At 49.5% G+C, this 15,973-nt stretch overlaps 1 protein-coding gene across 1 annotated transcript in view; it reads left to right on the top strand.

Annotated features, from left to right (window-relative positions):
- The first annotated feature begins 743 nt into the window (after nucleotides 1–743).
- The window catches only part of LOC113960504 (hydrocephalus-inducing protein-like), a 66,192-nt gene continuing 50,962 nt past the window's right edge, over nucleotides 744–15,973 (top strand). The window contains exons 1-10 of the mRNA XM_027670108.1: nucleotides 744–773; nucleotides 1,162–1,290; nucleotides 2,239–2,361; nucleotides 3,398–3,517; nucleotides 6,851–6,985; nucleotides 7,504–7,703; nucleotides 10,140–10,264; nucleotides 11,797–11,998; nucleotides 14,398–14,563; nucleotides 15,585–15,684. Coding sequence (XP_027525909.1) covers nucleotides 1,216–1,290; nucleotides 2,239–2,361; nucleotides 3,398–3,517; nucleotides 6,851–6,985; nucleotides 7,504–7,703; nucleotides 10,140–10,264; nucleotides 11,797–11,998; nucleotides 14,398–14,563; nucleotides 15,585–15,684 — 1,246 coding nt within the window. The 5' untranslated portion in view covers nucleotides 744–773; nucleotides 1,162–1,215. The remainder of the gene's footprint in view (nucleotides 774–1,161; nucleotides 1,291–2,238; nucleotides 2,362–3,397; nucleotides 3,518–6,850; nucleotides 6,986–7,503; nucleotides 7,704–10,139; nucleotides 10,265–11,796; nucleotides 11,999–14,397; nucleotides 14,564–15,584; nucleotides 15,685–15,973) is intronic.

The raw sequence follows: 15,973 nt of genomic DNA, 5'->3' as shown, positions 1-15,973 counted from the left end.
TTGGGTGGGGGCGTGGAGAGTGGAAGCCCTCTGTAAACAGAAGTGTGGGCATGATGGACAGGCTTCATTTGAAGTGAAATGAAACTGCAGTTAGAAAACTGGCACAAGTAATCCAGTTATTCTCAAGACCAAGTAATAAATCACTGAAATCCAGATTAATGTCCCATTCCCCATTAGATGGTAATTTCCAGCTTTAAATCTCTTGCTGCAGCATGTCCTGGTGTCCATAAGACAGTGTCATGTTCTCGTGTTTCTAGTCCAAAGTAAATGTTCACGTTTGAGTTTTGTCAGTGCTTGAGACCCACTTTCTGGAGTTGTCTTCTCGCCCTTTCTTGCACGACACAAACAGAGAGAGGTGGTTGTCAGGCTGGTGATTGTTTACCCATAGCTTCTTGTAGGATAAGGATGCTGGAGAAGAAGTACCACTAGGATAAAGTCTGACGTGGTCCTGCTCACCCATATGTTGCATTTAGAGTGGCTCACGTCCCTTTAATGGTGTCTCCTCAGTGACCTAGCAAAGTTTGATGGCAAGGTTCACTCTTGTAGCTTACTACATAGACCATGAGCAATTCACACACACACAGGCACAGAGATGCGAATATCTATATTTACGTGTACAAAGGTACCTATCAAAAGTTGCCCTTGAGTTCAGTGAAATAATCACATCAAATCCATTTGCATTTCTCAACAGGCAAAAGTACTGTGTCTGGTTCTGAGACCTTCACTGCGGCAAAGATTAGGGAGGGAGAACACAGCTGACGCAGAGTCTAGAGGTAAGTCCTGTGAGGAGTGGCTGAGGGAGTTGGGCTTGGTTGGCCTGGAGAAGAGGAGGTTGTTACAGTTCCTATACCACCAGCTATGGGCTGTCCACTCTAGCTATTAATTTTTAAGTAATATTTAAGATACAGCTTTGTCTCTTCTAACTGTTATTAATGTTCAGAATGTTAGCTCCAGGTTTCACTATGATCCATCTTTGAATTACACAACATAGCCATATAGTTCAAATAAAGTCCAACTTCCAGCCTAACAATTCTAGCTACTTATGCCAAACAAGCATTTAGCTACTTTCAAATAATATAAAATTTGCAGGACCACTGTATCTTTTGGGTCTGCCAGGAATGGGATTCTGGATTTTCAGCATTCCATTGTTGCTCCTTCCAGGTGAGCTGAGACACGGTCACTGGTAGGACTTATCCACCCACAACATCCTTCAGAATGGATTCTGGATTCCAGAGGAGAGAGGTGCTGGCTCATCCTCTAAGGTCGAGAGAGGCTGAGAAGCCTGAGCGTGTAAGTACCTGCTGTGGCTAGGAGCTGTGTTAAGGCTGGAAACTCCTCCCATGTCCCTCTTCTCCCAGCCCCTCCTGCTGTCCACAGCACCGTGGAGCTACAGACCCCCTCCCAGCTCTTAGGGCCGTGCTTCTGTTGGCAGGGGCTGTCATGGTGCGTCAGGGGCAGTCCAGAGTCTTGCCTTGCTGTGCCACTGGAGCCAAGTTAAAACAATGTAAAGCTGAATATGAGCTTGTGCTTCTTTCTGTCCCCTGTGTGTGGGCAGGAATTCCTTCTGTCAGGTTGGCACACTCATTGTGCTGCTCTGACCACACCTGCCCTCCAGGCACCTGGGCATGTGGTGGGTGGCTCAAATGCTGCCTGAAACCTTGAGAGAGGTGGCTGGTCCCCCGGAACAGGTTCCTAACCAGTTGTTCTGTCTCATCTCCTGTGTGGAGCACAGATCCAGCTCTGCACACAGCAGTGGAATTGGGGCAAGTCCTCCTTCCCACCCACAAATGTCCCCTTTGCTGCCTGGAGCTCACTTGACTGGAGGTGACCCAGTGCTGAGGCTCTGTCAAGGACATCTCTCTGTATTCTTCTGTAAATGGGACTGTGAGGCCAGACAGAGCCTTGGGCAAGGATGGAGTTAGGGGAGTTTGCCACTCTCTGCAAAGGTCACTGGCTCAATCCAGTGGAAGTAAAGAGGACACAAATTCCCCAAGAGCAGAAGTCCCCACACATGTCACATCAAACCATGGAGAAGCTAATGAGGCAGAGCCACCTGGTTAGAGCAAGTGTGTTCTGCTCTATACCATTAATTTTCTGATGTTAAATATTTCAGCAGGTAACTTCCAGGACTGTCCTGGTGGCTGTGATCACAAATAATTCATCAGAGCCACTTGAACAAGTAAAGCCTCTCTGAACAAGGGCATTTCTGAGGCTCTTGCTGGTTTTTTTGCCTTTCAGCTGACCATCTTTGACTTCAGGGAGGTGGGTCTCAGGCTCAGGAAGAAGCTGGACAGCCCTCAGGAGACAAAGCTGCCCAAGACTGTCCGGCCCCTAGGCACGAATGAGAACTCCAGTTACAAGGTAGCCTTTTCCTGCCCTTTTCCTTGCTGTTTGATATGACATTTGAAGAGGCTGCATGCCTTGCCTTCAGCTTATTGAAACATCTCAGTGTCCAGGTCCTGTTGTCACTGCAAACTGCTAGTGGTGGTGGAGTTCCTTCTACTGGGGCAAAGGCAAAACATTTTCTCCTAGTGAGATGCTGGAGTCCTGATCTGTGCTAAGCCAACACAAATAATTTCTGCTGAAGCTGGTGGGGTTTGCTGGAGTTTAGCTACTGGTGGTGAAGGCACGATACCAGGGGAAGGCTGGGGCAGGACACAAGGGCACCAGCTTGCCATTTCCCATTGTCCCACCTCTTGCTTTGGTGTCATCACTGACCAATGCTAGGGGTCATAGGATTCCCTCCACAGTGGCAGTGCTGGCCTTTGAAGGCTGAGGGCCTGAGGTAATTACTCCCGATCTAACACAACTCCAGTCTTACTCAAGTTGCCCAGCACTGCTTAGAAAAGAGCTGAACCTTATCCTCATCCAGCATTCACCTCATTTGTCCTATTCCTATCTACTGTGGTACTTTTTTTTGCCCTTAACCTTCTCTGGTGCTATTCTCTTCTTACTGGTGTCTAAGTTCTAGAGTCTGGAGTTGTGTGGGCCTCAGTCTCCCTGCCTCAGAGTAAAGGTCATCCAAAAATTGTTTCCTATGGAGTCTGATGTAAATTCTTGAGTTTCACTTACTGCTTGAGTGCTCAGTGAGTGCCCAGAGCTCTGAGACCCCATTAGCACAGGGCTGTGCTGGAGGTAAGCGCTGCCTGGCATTTTGGAAAAGGAAAGCTGGAGAAACTCCTGCCAAAAGAGCTGCTCAGCTTGAGCCTGCTTGGTGTGGTCCAGCAGCTTTTGATCAGCTCAGAGCAGAGGTGGGTGAGCTACTGTTCCCCCAGTGGCAGCTGGGCAGACCTAGTTACCAAGAGCCTGTACTTCACCAGGAATCAACAGAGAAGAGTCGTTCATGAACCTTCCTCCCAGCAGCTGAACCTCTCCCTACTCTCTCTTGCCTCTCCAGTTCTCGTCACCTGACTGGAACAAGACCTTGCTTGAGCCTGTCCCATCCGAGCTGGTGTTTCAGAACTATGTCCTTGGCAAGGTCTGTGAAATGCCTCTGCTTCTGAGGAATAGAGACAAAGTAAGTGCTGGGATGTGGGGCTTTAACACTGTGCTAGAAGAAGAGGAGAGTGGTGTAACCTCCATGGTGTACAGCAGAGCAAGTATCAGCTGTAGCACATCCAGATTCACTACCTTGGATTTGCAAGATGGTGGGAATTTTCCCGTGCTGAGGATTCTCCCCTGATTTTGGCCATGCCTTGGTGGTATCTGACCCAAAAGAGCTTCTTTCTCTTGAGAGCCCTGGATTGATGGGAAGGCTGTCCAGTTCTCACCTGCTCTCGTGCTTCCCCTCGAGTGTCCACCACCACATCCTGTGGCTCCTTGGTTAATCTTGGTTCCCAGCAGGAATCTCTGCCTCTCTTAGCCTGTTGAGCTGCCTCTGTGCAGCTCGCAGTCAAAGCTCAGGGGTTGAGTCTTCTCCACTTAATGCTGGAATCATGATTAGTGATGATGACTAGTTATGATTACTGGCACTGGCACTGCGGGACATGCGTTTGAAAACAGCCCTGGAATCGGACACATTTAGCAGAAGCAGCAGAAGGCCTTTAGATGCCAGTTCAGGCTCCTGCCAAGCTTAATTCAGCTGTGCTCAGGTTTTCCAAAGGCAACATGGTGCTCTGCTTTCCCTTTGCAGAACTACAGCACATCCAGCGTAATGTGCTCTTGAGGGTTTCCACCTTCACTTGAACAAAGTGTGATTGTTTTGCAATTCCCTAAGAAAGCTGAGAAGGAAGAAGTTGAAAAATGTCAGCAATTGTGTTGCACTGTAAAGAGGAAAACTGAGACCTTTTGAATTTCAGTCAGGGAAACAGTTTCTCAACTGACTCTTGTGCCAAGAGCAAGCTGGTGGGAATAGACAGCAGGGGGTCCAAATCACCTGGTTTAGACATTGTGAGATGTGATTTGGTGCTCAGAGGTTGATACCTGTGTGCTAGCAAATGCCTGTTTGCTGTCCCTGTGCCTGTGTTCCCCTGCGGGCAGAAACTGGCAGCAGGGTGGCTTGCCTGCACTGGCAGCTGCCTGGCCACAATCACCAGGCAGCAATAGCCCCTGGAGAGCTGAGACTGGCTTTTAATAATGAAACCACACTGTCAGTCGGTGCTGCTCATGTTTCTCCAGGCAGAAAATAACCTTTCAAGCCCAGAGTTGACAGGCACAACCTGCAGGGCCGTCTGGCTTTCCATCACTGGCAAGCTGACTGCTCCCATCTTCTGCACCAGCCTTTCCTGGTAGTGTCTTGTGCTTCTCCCTTGCTTCTTTACAGCCCATTTCAATTCTCTTTGCTATCTCATTGTGTCGGGGCTTGTCTCTTTGTCTTGCTGTGTTCCTCCTTTTCTCTTCAGTTTCCCAGGAAGGCCAAGGGTATCATAGTATCATAGTATCATAGTATCATAGTATAGATTGGGTTGGAAAAGACCTCCAAGATCATCAAGTCCAACCCCTGATCCAACTCCAATTACTATATCATGGCACTAAGGGCCACGTCCAATCTCTTTTTAAAAACCTCCAGGGATGGTGAATCCACCACCTCTCTGGGTAGGCCGTTCCAATGCCTGATAACCCTCTCTGTAAAGAATTTCTTCCTAACATCTAACCTAAACCTCCCCTGGCAGAGCTTGAGCCCATGTCCCCTTGTCCTATTGTTGGTTGCCTGGGAGAAGAGACCAACCCCCACCTGGCTATAACCTCCCTTCAGGTAGTTGAAGAGAGTGATGAGGTCGCCTCTAAGCCTTCTCCAGACTGAACAACCCCAGCTCTCTCAGCCTCTCCTCATAGGACTTGTGCTCTAGTCCTTTCACCAGCCTCGTTGCTCTTCTTTGGACCCGCTCCAGCACCTCAATATCCTTCCTGAACTGAGGGGCCCAGAGCTGAACACAATACTCCAGGTGTGGCCTCACCAATGCAGAGTACAGGGGAAGGATCACTTCCCTGCTCCTGCTGGCCACACTGTTCTTGATGCAGGCCAGGATGCCATTGGCCTTCTTGGCCACCTGAGCACACTGCTGGCTCATGTTCAGCCTCCTGTCGATCAGCACCCCCAGGTCCCTTTCCGCCTGGCTGCTCTCTAGCCACTCTGTGCCCAGCCTGTAGCGCTGCAGGGGGTTGTTGTGGCCAAAGTGCAGGACCCGGCACTTGGCCTTGTTGAACTTCATTCCATTGGAGTCAGCCCATCTCTCCAGTCTATCCAGATCCCTCTGCAGAGCCCTCCTGCCTTCCGGCAGGTCGACACTCCCTCCCAATTTGGTGTCATCAGCAAATTTGCTGATGATGGACTCAATCCCCTCATCTAAATCATCGATAAAGATGTTAAAAAGGACTGGGCCCAGCACTGACCCCTGGGGAACACCACTGGTGACCGGTCGCCAATTGGATGCAGCTCCGTTCACCAGCACTCTCTGGGCCCGGCCCTTGAGCCAGTTCCTGACCCAGCACAGAGTGCCCCTGTCCAAGCCGTGGGCTGCCAGCTTTTCCAGGAGTATGCTATGGGAGACAGTGTCAAAGGCTTTGCTGAAGTCCAGATAGACCACATCCACAGCCTTTCCCTCATCCACCAGGTGGGTCACCTGATCGTAAAAGGAGATCAGGTTGGTCAAACAGGATCTGCCCTTCCTAAACCCATGTTGGCTGGGTCTGATCCCTTGTCCATCCTGTAGCTGCTGTGTGATTTCACACAGGATGATCTGCTCCATAACTCTGCCAGGCACCGAGGTCAGGCTGACAGGCCTGTAGTTACCAGGGTCAGCCTTGCAGCCTTTTTTATGGATTGGGGTGATATTTGCCAACTTCCAGTCATATGGGACCTCCCCAGTGAGCCAGGATTGTTGGAAGATGATGGAGAGCGGCTTGGCAAGCTCTTCTGCCAGCTCCCTCATTACCCTAGGGTCTGGTCTCCTCTTGCTGGTGTGCCCATAGGACTGTCTCCCCACAGCTGGACTTCCCCACTCCACCTCAGTCTGTTAGAAGGGAATTTCTTCCTTCCCCCAGGATAATGTGCTGGTTTGCCTTCAGGTAGCACATTCTCCCTCTGGAACAGGGCTGCATGGCTGTGTGCAGGCAGAAGCAGGCAGATTCTCTGGGCTTGTTGAAAATGAGGATGACTTGGTTCAGGTGCTCTATCTTCATACTGCTGGTGCCTGACCTTCCTTCCCAGCAGGCACTGCCCTACTGCCTCTGGCCGAGCTGCTTTGCCCAGGCAGAGGGATCCAAGTTCACCCTTGTGTATCCTGTGCTTGTACCTCCAGAGCTAAAAGTCCTTTGGGAAAATGGTCAAGGAAGGCTGTCACCAGGGCACACCCAGATCTCCTCCTGTTTCCACAAGTGGCAAAATCACCATTTTGTGTCTTTCCTGCAGGTTACTCAGCTGGTGAAGGTCACCATGGACAGCTCACCTTATTTCAAGTTGGTCGGCCCCAATGGTGTGTGCCATCAGATCCCATCGGGCTCATTTTGTACTATAAACATCCTTTTCATCCCTGAGGGGAGCAAGGTGAGTTTAGAGGAACGTTCTCTCTAAAGCCAGGGCGTTTGTTGCACACTGGTTATAGCCTAGCCCGTGCTGTGAGGTCGGCTCTGGGCTGGGGGCAGGCAGCCTGGAGCTGGTCACACCTTGGCACGGTGTGGTACTGCCAGGCCCTGCAGCTGGGCCTAGAGGGCTTTGCTTTCCCTCCATGCCTATTCTTGAACGTTCACAAGGGAAGAGGCAGATGGAACAGGGGTGTTGATGTTTAGCTATCTCTAGGCTCAGTGGAAGGGGTTTTATTATGGAAAATACCAGAGGAACAAAAAGATCCAGAGAGCTTTATTCTTTCCTATTGGAATGGAGCAAAAATTATGCTTTTTCACATGCTCTGTTCTCCAGCCTTTATTAGTATGAATTAGTGGTCATTTTTGGGGTGGAAGAGGTAAATTCACACCCACAAAGGGTCATAGAAAACAGTACTTTTTCTTCTGCCATGAGGATGGCACTCAATGCCCTTAATGCTGTGCCAGTTACTTTTCCTGCAGGATCATTTCCACCGGCTTGTCTGCATCAGCGAAAGGGAAAAGGTCTCTGTGCCAATTCGAGCCATTGGTGCCCGCCCAGTCTTGGACTTCCCTGACCAGCTGGACTTCTCGTCGTGTCCAGTCAACCACAGCACCCAGAAGACTCTGCTGGTTCGCAACACCGGGAACCTGGAAGCCTGTTACAGCCTCAGCACTGAGAGGTAAAGCAGCTCATCTGTCTTAGTGCAAAACACCTTTGGGTGATGGCAGAGTTGGGAAAGAGTATCCCAAAGGAACCAGAGCATCTGAGCTGCTGCACTGCAGCCACAGCTGGAAATGGGCAGGACGTGTGGGGTCTGCTGTTGCTTCTAGTGTTTTAAGCAGGATGCAACTCCTGAGCTTTGTCTTTCCCAGATTTCCTGGGGACTGCTGGAAAACGTTAATAGTTGGTCTGCACCCTCCTGAGCACCAACACCTTCTGAAATGGCTGCCTCCCACTGTCAGCCAGATAAACCCATTCTCCAGGAGGCCTCAAGCATGTGGTACATCAAGGGGCCTCTCATCAGATGCCCACCATCAGCTGTGTTGTGAACAGCCTGTGCAGTTCCTGTTAGTCAAAGTTGATCTGATTTCCCTTGTCAGCTGAGGGTATCAGTCATCTCTTCTGTTTCATGAAGAACCTTTGCAAGCCAATATAATTTTTCAAGCAGATTTCATTCAGATTTCTTTTAAAATATTCTGAAGTTCATGTGTTTCTGCTTTTTTTTTCAATTTATTTTGTTCTGTGTTAGATTTTTGTCAAACTGTCATTCATTCTTCCTTGGGAACTTTCTTCAAGGTCCTCTCATGCCTGTTGATCTACCATCTGCCCATAGGCATATGCACAGGTGTATAAGAAACAGGAGCAATTTGGGGAATATGTGAAAATGTAGGAGATACAGGGACTGATTTGCTCTTGGGTTCTTAGTCCTGAACTTGGCTGGATCCTCTTCTGAGAATTTGAAAACAGGAAGATCCCTTCTTTCTCAGGCATCCCCTGAAGTCAGCGCCAGGAGTGTTATTCCCCATCCAGCCATCTGAGGGCAGGAGTATACAGACATGGGGCAGGAGTAGGAAGGGAATGGGAGGGAAGGTAGCCCTGAAGAGTTGCCCCTTGACTAGTAGCTTCTCCGTTCTGGCAAAATTTCTGGCAAAAGAACAGGAAAAAAAATTCCGTGCCTTTCCCAGCCCAGGCAACGAACCCCTGAGCCCCAGCAGAGCCCTGCAGCAGTCCTGGCACCCCCATCAGGGCAGATGCAGGAGCACAGAGAGTAATCCAGCTCTGGGGCTGGTGGGGCCTTGTCTTTCCTCCTCTCTCTCTAAAGTCTCAGCCCCAGCACAAAAACATTGTTGGCCCAAGGCTTCTCCATTAGCCAGTAGTGATGTTCTCACTGGTGGTAACGAGCTGGGTCAGGCCCCTAATTGCAGCAATAGCTCCTTAAGGAGCAGAAAGAGCAGCAATTCCATCAGCTGTCACCACTAACAGAACAAAGTTCAGCTTGCACACGGCTCCAGTTGTTCTTTTTTTTTTTTGTGTTGCATTCTCTAACCATCATCAGAATCCCCAGGAAATGTTTTTAAGGTGACAAATTAACCATCAGCAAAGCACTAAACTTTTGTTTTCTCAGTGGGGCTGTACAAAGAGCACAAAGCCCAGCAGCCACTGGGCAGAAGCACCTTTGACCTGAGCTATCCCAAAGCATTAAAGCACTCATTTTTGTGTCTGTCAGGCAAGAGCTGTTTACCTGGTGACAAAGTCGAATTGCTCCTGTTAAATCCAAACTGCACCAACACATTTGCCTAATTATTTCCCTTGTTTCTCTGGAGGGCCAAGCAAACAGTTACCAGCCTGGATGACACTCCAGAATACACAGAAACCTCCTGTTCAGCTCCCTTGCTGTGCTGCTCTTAATGGCACTTCATTTAGCTGGGATTGAATCCTTCAGGCTGTAAAGGGGACCCTCCTTTTGGGTATTGTGTTCATGTCACTGTATTGTTCCAATTTACAGTTGCACTCATTCAGAGTTTTCATTGCTCCTTTTCTTCCAGCAGCTTTCATTGAAATGCTGATAAAACGTGCCCTTTCTTAGGTTAAACCAGGATGTTTACAAAGGGAAAAACCACCCCAAACAACCACACTGCAAATTAAACTCATTATTCTCTGGTCTTCAAGGAAGACTTTATTCTCCCTCTTGATTCCTAGGCTGTAATCTCACAGGACAGGGAGTGCCCTGCCATTTGCTCTCTTGAATGAGGTTTATAGGGGATCAGAAAAGAGACATTCCTGAGGCAGTCAGTGTCATGTGCATGCAAATAGCTCTTAACCCTCTCTGTGCTCTTCTGAACCATTCTCTGCTGGGATTGCTGGCAGTTGGACCCTTGAGCCTCCACGCAGAGTATGAGGGAGATGAGTTCATTTCATCCGACAGGATTTTCTGAGGGCTGCATCTCCTCCGAAGAGAGTCAGTAGCTGTTTCTGATGCTGTGTGTTCTGTCTGTCTTCTGCTGACTGTGGTTGCTTTGCTCCTTGCTTGCACAAGTCAGCTGAAGTGAACTAAACTGCAAATATCGCCCCCAAACCTCCCCCAAGAGTCCTGATCTCTCTCTTGGTCGTGCAGCCCTTTCACTGTCGGTCCAGCCATGGGAACCCTCGACGTTGGTGAAGCCATGCAAGTGACAGTGGAATATCACCCAATGGAGACCGGGCACCATTCCACATCCCTGGCAGTGCACTGTGACAGAGGTGAGTGCTGGGCACTGCACGGTGCACTCACCCTGCATCCTTCCAAATAGCAGAGCCCTTTCTAAGCAGAATAACGTTAGACTTGCTCTGCAAACTACTTGTAGAACTGTTCCTTTCAAAGCCCCTGTGTGTTTCAGTGCTCAGAAGTGAGTAAAGAAGGGACCAAGGCTGAGTCTGTCCCTGTCCTGGATGTGCTGTGTTACTGTGTGCTGGTCCATCCCTGGAGGGACCCTGGTGTCAGCATGGTGTTCTCCATCCGGCACCCCCACCACAGTCCTCTACCAGCACTCCCCACTGTCCCAGCCACCTGAATTCCCCCTCCAGCAGCACCGCCCTGTCCCAGCTTCACCGCAAAGAAAAGTGAAAACCAGTTAGTGTTTAGGGGGTTGATAAAGTGGATGCCCTCAAACAGGGATGAGATCTTGGAATCCTGTTTTGCTGGGAGTTGCTGAGTGGAGGAAGGAGGAACCTTGATTCTCCATTGCAGTATGGATATGCAGGCCTGAAGTTGCATTCCTGGACAGTGCTGTCTGTGACATGTGAGCTTTCCATCCAACTCTCTCTAATGCAATGTGTCTCTTGCTCACCTCTGTCCCCTAAGCTGCTTCTCTGTTGTCTTGCCACAGACCCTTTTTCTATGTTGCCCTCTACACAGACATGTCATTTCTGTCTAAGAACATTTTCAGGCCCTCGGGTTCCTGTTGGATGACAAATCATGACAAATTTTCCCTTATTCCCATTTCCCAGGCCATTCATGCTCTCCAGACCTCTCCCATCTGTCTCCCATTTGATTTCTAGGTTCAGGAACCCCATTCAGTCTTCGTATAAAAGCTGCTCTGTACTTTTAGTCTTTCTCTCTGCCCTTCCTTCTTTCATTTCAAATGTTTCAGCTTGGTGTTTGAGATCAGAATGATATTAAATATTTCTAGACTGATGTGGTCGTGGGTTTGGACAGGGAGGGGATGATGGCTTTCATGGTGTTGATTTTCTAGTGCTTTGTCATACTGAATGTTGTAGAACATTGTATCTTGTTACCTCACCTTAGTCCCCTTCTGCCGTGGGCTTCACTTCCCTTGCTCCCCTGGACCTCTCTTTCTTCACACCTGCCCCCAGGAATCTTTGCTTGTCAGCAACGAGGAATTGGGAGAGGCAGGAATCTCGTGGGGTGCCTTCAGGAGACTCTGGGCTGTGACTGAGTGGGGCTCATTAGGGTCACCTGAATGAATTTGATGCAGAATTGCCTGGGATCTAAGTGGGTCACCTGAGCACACCTGACAAATCTCACTGTAAATACTGTCACCTCAGGACAAATCTCTACAAACACACCCAGAAATAAGGTGCTTAAGGTGGTGTCCAGGACATCCTCACACTGTACACATGGAGCTGTTGGGATTTGATAAATGTACTGATCTGTGGAATTACTTATCCAGCTAAAAGTTGGACACTTTCTTCTGTTACTTGTGGTTTGCTCTGGTCCTTGTAATTCCATTAGCGAGTGAGCTGAGCAAAGACTCCTCTTTGCTTTGTTCCAGGTGAAGATACCCACACCAGACTTCTTGGAAAAGCTAAGGACTTCAACATCGGGCTGGACAAGTACTCTTTGGAACTTGACAAGACTTATCTCACGCTGTCAAGCCACAGAACCACGGTCATCCACAACAGAAGTAACATCACAGCCCGATTCCAGTGGAAGGCTTTTGCTACTGAGGTAGAGGAGTATCCACAGAAGATCAGGTTGGTCTGAAAGATGCAGAGACATGCACTGCGCAAGGGTAAAACTAACATGGCCTCAGGCTTGTGCTTTTGAGTGCTTTAGGGCGTTAGGAACAAGTAGGTGTTCCTGCAAAGTTTGCAGGGCAGTCACTGCTCACAGTAAGAAGCAACAAAGTTGCAGTTCGGGAGAGGGGCAGTTTACCCAGAGACAAGGGGACCAACCAGCAGCACAGGAGGGTCATGTGGCCCTGTCCTCCATTTTGAAGTGCTGTGGCCTCCACCTTGAACAATGTCAGTGACCTTGAGAGCCACCTAATCAGCACATAATGGGGGATGCACAGTAGGCCTGCTGGGAAGCCTGTAACTGCAGAGTATCCCAGCCAATGGAGAAATGGGGAGGGACCTGTGCTCCAGGCAAAGGGGATAAAAGAAGCTGCAACCTCCACTGAGTTGAGAGACTTCCCTGAGGTCTGTTCAGTGAACTCTCCCTTTTATTAGAATAAAGGTTTATTTTTTTAGTTAGCTCCTCTGTTTCCTGGCCATTTATGTGAATTACTTCTGTACAGTCCCTCATCAGCATGGGAGGCGAGAGTGGCAGTGGTTTTGCCATTCCACATGCTCAGGTCTTAGTTCAGTGGTTGTCAGGGGTCCACTCTGGGGGTCCTCCGAGGCAAGTGCCCCCTAAATCAATCGTCCTATTTGTGACCCTTCTTCTTGCACTTGGGCAGGTATTCACTTGTTATATACCACAAGGCAGTGGAAGGTGGGGGTGCAAAGTATCAGGGCCTTCTGGCACGTCATGGGGAAATTACTGTCTGTGGATGGAGGTTGAGCAGAGAGTTGCCATCTCAGTGGCTGGATGCCCTCCTCATGCCCAGCACTGGAGGTCAGCCCTGGAGAAACGTTTCCAAATGCGCTGCGCAGGGAGCCAGCCATAGCCAGTATTTTTGGTGCAGGGAGCCAGCCATAGCCAGTATTTTTGGTGCAGCGAGCCAGCCATAGCCAGTATTTTTGGTGCAGGGAGCCAGCCATAGCCAGTATTTTTGGTGCCGGTGACAGTGTTTGCCCAAGGCTCTGTCTGTGTGCAGCTGGTAATATCCATTGTCAGTGTAGAGTCGTGACGGCCGATAAAGATACAAGGAGTCAGTTATGTGCAGGAAAGATGTCTTCTTCTTCTATTTTCTCATCTGCTTTTTTATACCCCTTGCTAGCAGCAAGCAGTATCCTTATTTTAGGTAAGCAAGCAACAGCGTTTTCATTGGCTAGGATCTATGGGCGATACATTTGGCAAAGCTCAAGGCCTTATTGCAATTCCCACATCCTAGGCCTACCAACTTTACAGCCTGCCTTTGTTTTCTCCATTAGGGCTGCATACTGACTTCCTTATCATCAAGGATACACCCGAAACTTTTCCCAGTCGATATCTCCACCCTGGGAGCTAATAGACCCGCTATTAAGCCCATCAATCCATGACTGTATTTCCTTTCTAACTGTGTTTGAATTTGGCTGGGTGAGGATGCTGTCCTGTTTATACTCCACTGCCTCAATCTGCTCCATATGGAGCCTTCTACTTGTCCCTCCAGTTGCCACCTGCAGGTTCTTCATGGCCAGGGGACTGGAGTCTGACGGGGGAACAGTGATCTGCCAGCTGGGAAGCAGCTGTTCCTTTCCCATCTCTTGGTTGTGATCTTAAAACACTAGAATGATTTCTGCTGCAGCTACCAAGTAATGGAGAGATTAACTGTGCCAAAGGTCTGCAGAGAAGGCCAAAAGGAGGAAAAAAGGTGGTTCAAGGCTAGATGTCCCCCTCTCAGGGCCTCTGTTTTCATGCATATAAAACTTTTAATGTCACTGAAGAGATACCATGCCTGAATTCATCAATTGGTTTTGAAAGTGCTCTGGGATGCTCTGGTGGAAGGCAGTGTAGGGAACAGGGCACACAGGGTTAACTTATCCCTGCAGGTCCAAAAGGGAAGAAGCCAAGAGTGATGCTGGTAACCTGCAGCTGAGAGCTAGCTTCTTCTCCCCTTGCCAGGGAAGCCCTGCAGGCAGTGGGGGGGCTCCTTGATCTTTATCTGCCTCCCCCAAGCAACTCTGTGTTAGGAAGAGTCAGTTGAGGTCACTGGTAGGTTCTCCCTCAGTTTTGGCAGTGGCTCTGAGCCAGGAGGTTCTCCTGAGGACTGCTGGCTTTCAAAACCTCTCCTGCGCTTGTAAGTGTGGAGTAAAAGCACCTGCCCTGCGAGCGAACAACAAGTGATCCTCTGAGGCCTTTGGGACCTCGTGGCTTGGGCTCAGCCCCTTGCTGGGGAGCTGCTGCTGCTCCTCCCTGAGCGCTTTGCTGCTTCTGCACTTACACTCAGCTCTGCAAATCAGTGGCTTATTAAATGACCTGCTGCCTTTGTTTCTCCCTGTGGCTGCAGGCTGTGTCACAATCTGTCTTGGCCGCCCCAGGAGCTGGCGAAGGCTCTTGTGATGAAGCGCTATGAGGAGCTGGACCTTTACGACCGCGAGTTGGAGAAGGAGACAGCAAAGATTCAAGCAGACCCCATGCTGTTCTCAGATGACGTTTTCACCATTGAGCCCTTGGTAAGTGATAGCTGAGAACCTCTTTCTCCTCCCCCTCCCTGAATGAGGTCACTCAGCAGATCCCCACCTCAGCTGGCTTCAAGTGCCCCGATAGAAGACATGGGGTTTCTGGTGAGGCTGGAGAGCTTGTTGAAAAAAGCAGTTGCTACCCTGTGGGCTCCTGGCAGGCAGCAGGAACCTGCCTAAAGCTGAGCTCTGCTGCAAGGGTTTGATGTCAAGGGAGCTTGGGTGCGTGTCCTTGCAGCGTCCAGAGGGGTCGGTTACTGTAGGAAGGGGCACAGCTTACACATGATGTGTGGGGCTTCCCAGAGGGTGCTGGAACGCTGTCAGTTCACAGGTTGACCTGAAGCAAAAAGGAGGCCAAATTCAGCCCAAGGTCATGGAAATGCCAATCCCTCCCTGTAACCAGGACTTACAGCATGTCTGAGTCACCCTTCCAGTGTCATCTGGGAGCCTGGACACAAGACTTGGAAATGGACTTTTTGAGTTCTGTTGCACACAGGGACAGAAAATCTTTTTCTGTTTATGCAAGCAAACCCCCATGTCCTTCCATCAACCAGAGCCCTGACTATGAGTATTGGCACAATGTGAGATGAAGAATCCCTGCTGTCTGCACAGTGCAAAATCCCTCCTCATCTTGGAGTAAACCTTACAATAATCCCAGCCTCTGCTTTCTTTTAAAATAATTTAAACTAAGTTTTTTCTTTCCAAGGAAGGGGATCATGTTCTCTTCTTGGTTACTCCTATAGCCCATCTAAGGCCAAGAGCCACCAGTGTCAGCACAACAGCAGTTTCACACCACTGTAGCTGACAGCAGCACGATGTGACCAAGAGCTTGTGTCAGAGCAGTAGGAATATTGTAGCATGGGAGCTGATCAGCTGAGCATTAAGAGCATCCTGCGGTTGTGTTGAGCTGGTTTTGGAGTGTTGTTCACTCCTTGCTCTAAGTAAAGGCTTACAGGTTGAAAAGAAGAAATGTGATACTGGAAGGTAAATGGTTTGCTGTCTCTTTCTGTTTTAGGAGGGAGAGGTTGGGCCACATTGTTCAGCTGAAATCAAGGTGTTCTTTAAACCCCGAGAAGCCCAAGTCTATAGAAAAGTGGCCTACTGTTCCATCTCAGGTACGACTCTTTCTCTTCTTTCTCTTACCCACAGTCATTGGGAGGTGCAAATATTCTTCCAGCCCACTGGGCTCCCGTGGAAGTGCTGGGAAGGGTCCAAGGTCATCAGGGCAGTGCTGGCTCATGTCCACTGTCCCTGTGGTTTCCTGGTGGTCTCCCATGCAAGGCCAGGGCTCAGGACACTGATCCCAGGACAATCCAAGCAGTGCATGGATAAGCTTTCATGCCATGGGTTTGCCAGGATTTCCTCAAAGGCCAAAGAGCTACACAGCAGAACAGCTTTAGGGCA

Source organism: Corapipo altera, unplaced genomic scaffold (assembly GCF_003945725.1).
Source record: "Corapipo altera isolate COAL_440 unplaced genomic scaffold, ASM394572v1 242, whole genome shotgun sequence".
In the NCBI taxonomy this organism is placed as follows: Eukaryota; Metazoa; Chordata; class Aves; order Passeriformes; family Pipridae; genus Corapipo; species Corapipo altera.
The sequence above is the reverse complement of the archived record's forward strand: the minus strand, read 5'-3'. Positions and strand labels throughout refer to the sequence as shown.